The following is an 8446-nucleotide window of genomic DNA, read 5'->3' on the forward strand; positions in this document are numbered from 1 at the left end:
TACGGAAAGTGTAAACAAGAAGTTTTCACCAATAAGCGACCCTGGGCGGATAGCGCCTAGGATAATCGAATGGAAGAAATGAGTGGTATATGCGTGAGAGCTCGTCGGGTGTAGGACCGACTGGGAGCTCCCGCGTACCGACTAGTGGCGCAACCCGTTCATGAAGTCCGCACTCAGTTACCGCCACCTCCCCCATTAGGCTGGGAGACAACCTGCAAGTGGTCAATACGAGCGTAGCCCCTTATTGCTGGTATCACCGCACGAACACTCATACTACAGAAGAATGTGAAGGTCTAAAAGAAGATATTGAGGCGCTTATACAACATGGTCGCCCGTTATCCCCAATCAATGGCGCCGACCAGGCTTGCCTTGGCATAAGGATGCACCCACCCGACCGGCAGGGAAGGTGGTAGATAAGGGCAAGCAACCTGTCCAAGAGGAGGACTCGGATAAGAATTAGAAGCATAAGGCGGTCATCAACATGATCGTAGACGGACCCGAGGGCGGTGACACATGTGATGAAAAGTGTAATACTTATGAGAAATAATTCAAAGTAAAATTAAATTTGTGTTTTATATTTGGAAGTTGGGATCGCCAACTACGAACCACCCACAATACTATTATAATACTTATGATGAAAAGTGTAATACTTATGAAAAATTTGATCCATGAATGAGGATCCGTAGTATTGCACTAAAGATTTTAGGGATAAAATACAAATAAGCCATTGAACTATTTGGAAAACAGCAATTAAGCCATCGAACTCAAATAACCCTCAAACAAGTCATTGAACTCGAAAAAAAGCAAATAAGTCATTAAACTCGATAAAAAAAATAAAAAATAAAAAAAAAAAAAAAAAAAAAAACCCATTAACATTTTAACAGGTTAACTCCAGGTTTTTGCTGACTGGATTGTCAAATGTTTATTTTATTTACATTTTTATATATTATAATCTACCTACATAGTAATATATTTTAAAGTAATTATAATCAAAATAGTTTTGTCTTGTCGATTTGATTGATTTATTTATTTATTATTATTTTTTCACTGGATCTTTTGTTTAAAAAAGGGGATAAAGTAAAAATAAGCCACTGAACTATTTGAAAAACATCAATTAAGTCATCGAACTCAAATAACCCTCAAATAAGTCATTGAATCCGGGAAAAAAAAAAAAAGAGCAAATAAGCCCTTGAACCCGGAAAAAAAAAAAAAGAACAATTAACATTTTTAACAGGTTAACTCTATGTTTTTATTGATTGAATTGTCAAATGTTTATTTTATTTACATTTCTTATTATTAATATTAATATTAATATTAATATTGTCCACTTGGATAATATTATATTTTAAAGTAATTATAATCAAAATAATTTTGTCTTGTCAAGATTTGATTTATTTATTTATTATTATTTTTTCACTGGATCTTCTGTTTTAAAAATAATAATAAATAAATAAATTAGATCTAGACAAGACAAAACTATTTTGATTATAATTATTTTAAAATATATTAGTATGTGGTGGATTATAATGAAAAAAACGTAAATAAAATAAACATTTGGCAATCCAGTCAGCAAAAACCTGGAGTTAACATGTTAAAAATGTTGTTTGCTCTTTTTTTCAGGGTTCAATAGCTTATTTGGGGATTATTTGAGTTTGATGGCTTAATTGATGTTTCTCAAATAGTTCAGTGGTTTATTTGTACTTTATCCCTTTAATAATAATAAATAAATAAATAAATTAGATCTAGACAAGACAAAACTATTTTGATTATAATTACTTTAAAATATATTACTATGTAGGTGGAGTATAATAAAAAAACGTAAATAAAATAAACATTTGACAATCTAGTCAGCAAAAACTTGGAGTTAACCTGTTAAAAATGTTAATTAGTCTTTTTTCCTAATTCAATGGCTTATTTGGGGGTTATTTTTTGTTCGATGACTTAATTGTTGTTTCTCAACTGACAAATCCTACCATTATATTTCCGTTTTTCATTTGGATTAGAACCCATTGAGGGGGCGTTTAGTTGCTTATTTGTACTTTATCCCATGATTTTATACTTATAAAAACTTTGACAAAAGATTTTACAAGAAAAAAAAAAAATCAAAATTGAAATTAATTCAAAGTAAAATTAACTTTTTGTTTTATATTTGGAACCAAAAATAATACTTGACTCCAAAAACCTACTCCCACTTTTTACCTATACTTGTCTTTAAATTTTATTGGAGGAAAAAACTAATGGATAAAAATAAAAATTATATACATCGGACTCTTAAATTTTACTTCTTGATGTGGCGGACACGGATAAACTATTTTTTTCATGTGAGTCTGAATACAAATATCTATATCAAAGATTTTGTGAGTGAAAATAAAAATTAAGAGTACATATAATATTTTTCTAAAAATAATGATCTCTTGTATTAAACAATTAATTAAAGCATGTAAAAGATGAAAGTATAAAATAGGAGCATAAGGCTCTGAAATGCCAAAAAGATCACAACACTTTTCACTACTTTTTCCACTTTTTTTCTCTCTCTTCTCTATTCTTCCAATTTCCAAGCACCATGGCGATGTTGTCATCTGCCTCTCCAACTCACTTCCCATCTTTCTCTCCTTCCAAATCCAACCTTTCTTCCAAGCTCTTTCACTCCCTCACTCCGCGAAAGCTTCACTTCTTGGTCCACACCAGCGCTGCCGGGCAAGAAAAGGGGAGTGGACCTCCTGTTGCGGTTGAGGACTCTACTCTGAGCTCCAATGGGTCGCCTGCATCGGTGGCTGCCGGAGCTCCGGCGCCGGAGGTTGTCAGCAAGTTCCGAGATCCTCGATGGGTTGGAGGGAGTTGGGAGTTGCGTCAGTTTCAGACCGATGGGAAGACCAATTGGGATGGTGTGATTGATGCCGGTGAGCAAATATTATATTACCCCTCAACTCGATCTCCGATTTATGCAAATATTATACGTAATTGAGGTTTGTTTTCTAACGTTAATTATATTGAATTGGTTGCAGAGGTTAAGAGGAGGAAATGGTTAGAAGATAACCCGGAGACATCGAGCAACCAAGATCCTGTGGTTTTTGACACTTCCATTATTCCTTGGTGGGCATGGATGAAGAGGTTCCACCTTCCTGAAGCTGAAATCCTTAATGGTTAGTTTACAACTGTTAGTGTGGGACTTAGCCTTTTAAGTCCTAAACTTGACTTTTATAGGTCTCCACCTAACAATTTTTACTGGGCATTAGACTGGCCTCCGCCTAATGATCTCTATTGGGATTTTAGATTGATCTCCGCTCAACATTCTTCAGTAACCACTAGGTGTTAGACTTGATATTTATCAACCTCCGCCTATCATTATTATCGGGATTCGAACCTCTGCCCAACAATATACCTGACTTAGATACCACATGTTAGATCAAGCGTATATCACTACACCAAAAGCTATAGCTGGTAGCAAAGGCGCAATTTTATTTTCCTGTCGACTTCATCACGTTTTCGAAAGGCTTGGTTCTAGATTTAGCCTTTTAAATCCTTTACCAACCTCCGTCCAACAACTACCCAGTCACTGAGTACTAAACTTGGCATTTACCGACCTATGTCAAACAAAAACCAACATTAAAACCTTGAATCCAACCAATAATTAGCTACCCTAATAACTCACACAATTATAAACCTATTTCAATAATTTGTTAATGATTAAGAATGTATTTTATATAATGCTAGAAATTATGAAATTTTCGACCACCTGAAAGTGATCTTATATCAAGTTGAAAATAAAAAGTGATCGGAAATAGCAACAAAAGTTTTTCCGGATACTAAAAATGGTCGGAAGAAGACTTTCGACTTGATTTAAGATCATTTTCAGGTGGTCAGAAATTCCATAATTTCCAGCAGTGAATATATATATGAATTGAATTATTATCATTTGCTCTGCTGAAATTGCAGGGCGAGCTGCAATGGTAGGATTCTTTATGGCTTACCTGGTTGACAGCTTGACCGGATTAGGCCTAGTGGATCAAATGGGCAATTTCTTCTGCAAAACCTTGTTGTTTGTAACAGTAGGTGGAGTTCTTTTGGTCCGAAAGAATGAGGACATAGAAGCACTGAAGAAGTTTCTAGAGGAGACAACATTCTACGACAAGCAGTGGCAGGCAAGTTGGAAAAAAGAGATTTCCACCGACTCTAATTGATTATTAATTAAGCTTTAATCTGTTGTATAAGCTAAGGTTTCAGAAATTTTATATGTTTAATTAGTCAGTGCGACTGAAACTAAGTATTTGTGTTCTTAAGATCGATGCATTACAGTACATCCTATGTTCATCATCATCTTCCTAGTTGATTGATTTTATGATGGCTGTTGTGTTGGAAAACATTATCAAAATTCACATTTCAATTTGTCATTTTGTGGTACTAATATATGCATGTGAGGTCAGGTCTACTCCTGATTTGGGTTGAGTCAAATGAATTTGGATTCTCCTAAATGAGACGGAGATCAAAATTTATATATTGTACATTCAAAATAAATAATTGATGAATGTCAAATTGATTCACAAAGAATGGAAAGGGTTTAAGAAACTTTTGTCCCACGTTGAAAAATAAATGATTTTGTACTGTAAGTGTAAAATATTTTTACACAATATTGGCAATTTTATTTTTGTTTTACTAGTGTTAGTTTTAAATTAAATTAGAGTTGCTAATTCATTATGGACCACGTGAAGATCACAATTAGTGGACAACAACATAATTAGTGGACAGCATTCCTTGTATTCTTAAAGTCCACAAAGAAGCTCTCAAATTGAGTGGATGAGGCATGTTCGAACAGTGTGTTGCTAAGGGAAAGGCTACATGGGTGGATCAAGACAAACAAGGCTTATGAAAGGATTATAAATACACACAGTTCGAAGGAAGCAATTGCCGATTTGAGAATTATACATTGCGAGAGCTCTCCTGATTTTACAAAGCAATTTCTATTTTAATTGTAATTTCTGATTTAATTCGTAAGAATATTTATATTGTACTGCATGATCAGTACGTGGTACTGCTGAAGCAACTTGTGAAGATTGTTCGGGTATTCGTGTGTCAGTCCTGGATAGGTGTTAGAAAGAGTGGTAGTGGTAAAGGCTGGAGGCCATCTTCGTTTACCTCTTGTAATACTCCTTTTGGTGAACATCTATAGTGGATTGGGCAGACGTGGGTTGCCCCGCAGACGTAGGAGAAGGAGCTCCGAACTGCGTAACAATTTCCTTGTGTTTTTAATTTACTTTATGCTTTCTGCAGTTATTATTTATTCTTGCATAAACGAGTTTAATTAATTAACTAAATTGGTGCATAACTTAATTAACATATAAAAACACATAGCGTTTATATTTCAAGTGTCACGGTACAATTTCATGTACTAAGTATATATTTACCTCATTTTTTTTTTAAGGAAACTAGGAATGTGTTGTTAGAAGCTTTGCTTGTGTAGCCAGCTTCAACGAACAATTTCCGTGTTGTTGTTTAAGGGATTATTTCCTTACTTTTATACCCAATTGTCGCACCATTTTGCCTTCCCGGAAATGTAATTTTGAGACTTATTATTCACTCATAAGTTGCATTATCATATCCTATTATCAAAGATGCATACTTTAATTTGATTGCGCGCAGTTCTTTGACCATCCATTTCTTTTTTGCTGTTTTCTTCTTGTTTTATTGGAAACCTGTCATTTTCCCTTGGTTTAGTCAGTTTAAAGAAGTGGGCAATTGGTTAATTGACTAGTAGATTATGGATGTCCAAGATAGTGGTTTACTGCCATCTTTAAGAAACTTAGATGACTGGTTGTCTCATGATTCTGCATTTCTGCTCTGCCATCATAGAAAAGGATGGTTACCAGAAAAAAATACATAGACAAAATTTTTGGGGAAAATGAAATATTTGTTTAAAAAAAAAAAAACCATTCAAAAGGTGTGGACTTAAGTTACTCAAGAGAGCTTGGAGTGGAAAATGTCAACCACTTGAAAACTCGCAGTCATTATATGAGGGTCTTTATTGAGTAAACCTGGCCTTGTGACCCTAACCGACAAAGGACTATAAGATAAACTAGCCTAGGTTGTCCATAGCTGACGAGTTCAAACCAAAAAGGCTGAAATTCAAACTCTTGACCTTGTAGTTACAAGTCTATATTATTAACCAATTTAGTTGGGATTATCCTAAAGTCGTATTTGATTCTTGTTAACACTCTTTGTATAATTCTTATACTTAATTCTCGCTACATAAGATACTGTTTAGTTCGCGACCTATTACACAACAGTAAAATTTACCAAATTCACATCCATACGATCCATTCATATACCAAGCTGTGTGGCACATAAGGACATAAGGTATAAAGTTCCCCCCACCCCTTCTCTCACGTCCCAACTAGCTTTAATGCCCATGAAGCAATTTTGGCAAAGCCAGCTACCAGTAAGAACCATGTTGGCCATGATATAGATGATAGATCCCTATGGATTACTAGTCTGGTTCAGTTTTGGTGCATAATGCTAGGAGGGGCCCTACCCCCACCCCATCCAATTGTTATATCGTGCACCACGGCGCACAATGCATTGTGCGTCCTAAAAATTATCTGTTTCGTATGTACATAATTGTATAATAAAATACACATAAACTCCTAACATAATATACATAATTTAACATAATACATAATACACATAAACTCTTAACATAATAAACATGAACTCTTAACATAATATACATAAACTCTTAACATAATACATATAAACTCTTAACATAATACACATAAACTCTAAGGACCCACAATGCATTGTGCACCCTGGTGCACAATATAATTTGCCCACCCCATCCCTCTGCGTGTATATATATATATATATATATATATATATATATATATATATATATATATATATATATATATATATATATATATACTAGTTTTACACGCGCATTGCGCGAATGAGTTAATGTCCAATGTTTATAATTAAATAAATATTTGAAAATATATCCATACAAGATTATATATGAGAACGAAGTTCATACATAAGTAATTTAATGTCGAATTTGTTTACTTAAATATGTAACTCATACTATATGAATACAATGTAATATAGGAGATTTATTATAATTGTTACTAAACTTTTTTGAATAGTAACCAAGTATTTTTGTTGCAAAGGGTTCTAATATATTTAATGAATGCACATATATACAAGATCAATGAATGAATGAACGATACCAATCCTTTAGGTGTTTTGCTCAGTGTTCATTTAGTTCAACCATTATTGTTGAATAAATTATTATGGATAAAGAAATTCCTAATTTAACAAATTTAGATAAAGTAGTAAACATTTTAAATTTTAAATTTTAAATTATAATGTAACCCAAAAATATTGGACGATTATTGGTAAACATGATGTAACCCAAAGATCAAAATGCTAAAGAAAGTGTTTGTTTATTCAACAGTTTAAAGCAACAATTTGTTCCAAGCCACTGAAAATACAAACATTGCAATTTACAATATTTTCACTTAGCGTTTTTCAGAATGATTTCCCTAAAACACCTCTATATTTTTATTAAAAAAAAAAAGGTTAAAACTGTAGAGCCATTTTGACTCCTTGAATAACAAGAGTCAGTTTCGTTGGCTCACTGCTTGCCCATAAACGGATGGACAAACTTATTTTTAAATTGGAGCCTTAAGGCTCATTTTATAGGAGCCTCAAGGCTCCCAAGCCACTTTTCCCACCGATGTGAGAAAAGTGGCAAAACTAAGGGGAGCTGAACGTTCGGCTCCCCATATGTTTTTTTTAATTATTTTTTTTTATTAAATTACTATTATTATTATCTTTATTTTTTAAAAACAATTATTTATTATTATTATTATTATTATTATTATTATTATTATTATTATTATTATTATTATTATTATTATTATTATTATACCCTTAGTCCATTTTACATGTTAATCTAAATAGTTAATTTTTTTAAATATCTTTTTACCAACCGTTGACATAATTCGCTGGTCAAATCCGCTAATATAATCTGTTAACGCTAACCGCTAGCTGCTGATTGACAAACAAGGACATTACGAGATAGTTTCTTACAATTTGTTGTGTGATTTGAATACTCTCTTTGTCAACAAATCCCTCAAGTAGTTAATATGATTGACTTAATTATAATTTTTAAATTTTTTATGGTATTAATAAAATACTTGGTAAATAAATATATAGCATTATTTTGTATTATAACTTTGATATTTAATTAAAAATAGTGCACAAAAAAAGATAATAAACCGTGTAATGAATATAATCAATTGATGAATTTGAATGTAAAGATATTTTACATTGGAGAAAAATAAAGACAATATAACTAATGAAATTATTTCTCTTAATTAATTTATTGATAATGAATTTTTTTTTTTGAATAAAGACATTGTAGGGGCAATGTGTCGAATATAATCAATTGATG

At 32.7% G+C, this 8446-nt stretch overlaps 1 protein-coding gene across 1 annotated transcript; it reads left to right on the plus strand.

Moving 5' to 3' along the window:
* The first annotated feature begins 2475 nt into the window (after positions 1–2475).
* LOC109185164 (light-harvesting complex-like protein 3 isotype 2, chloroplastic) lies at positions 2476–4391 on the plus strand. The gene is made up of 3 exons (XM_019335143.1): positions 2476–2900; positions 3006–3143; positions 3937–4391. The coding sequence occupies exons 1-3, from the start codon at positions 2564–2566 to the stop codon at positions 4179–4181; spliced, it is 720 nt and encodes a 239-aa protein (XP_019190688.1). The 5' UTR covers positions 2476–2563; the 3' UTR covers positions 4182–4391.
* Positions 4392–8446: the final 4055 nt, after the last annotated feature.

The sequence above is a fragment of the Ipomoea nil genome, unplaced genomic scaffold (assembly GCF_001879475.1).
Source record: "Ipomoea nil cultivar Tokyo-kokei standard unplaced genomic scaffold, Asagao_1.1 scaffold1317, whole genome shotgun sequence".
Taxonomy (NCBI): Eukaryota; Viridiplantae; Streptophyta; class Magnoliopsida; order Solanales; family Convolvulaceae; genus Ipomoea; species Ipomoea nil.

What these genes read in the sequence shown, in the direction of transcription:
- LOC109185164 (XM_019335143.1), top strand. Translation starts at nt 2,564, where the DNA reads ATGGCGATGTTGTCATCTGCCTCTCCAACTCACTTCCCATCTTTCTCT. An exon ending in GGATGGTGTGATTGATGCCG is followed by an intron (nt 2,901 to 3,005) that starts GTGAGCAAATAT and finishes AATTGGTTGCAG; the next exon opens with AGGTTAAGAGGAGGAAATGG. An exon ending in TGAAGCTGAAATCCTTAATG is followed by an intron (nt 3,144 to 3,936) that starts GTTAGTTTACAA and finishes CTGAAATTGCAG; the next exon opens with GGCGAGCTGCAATGGTAGGA.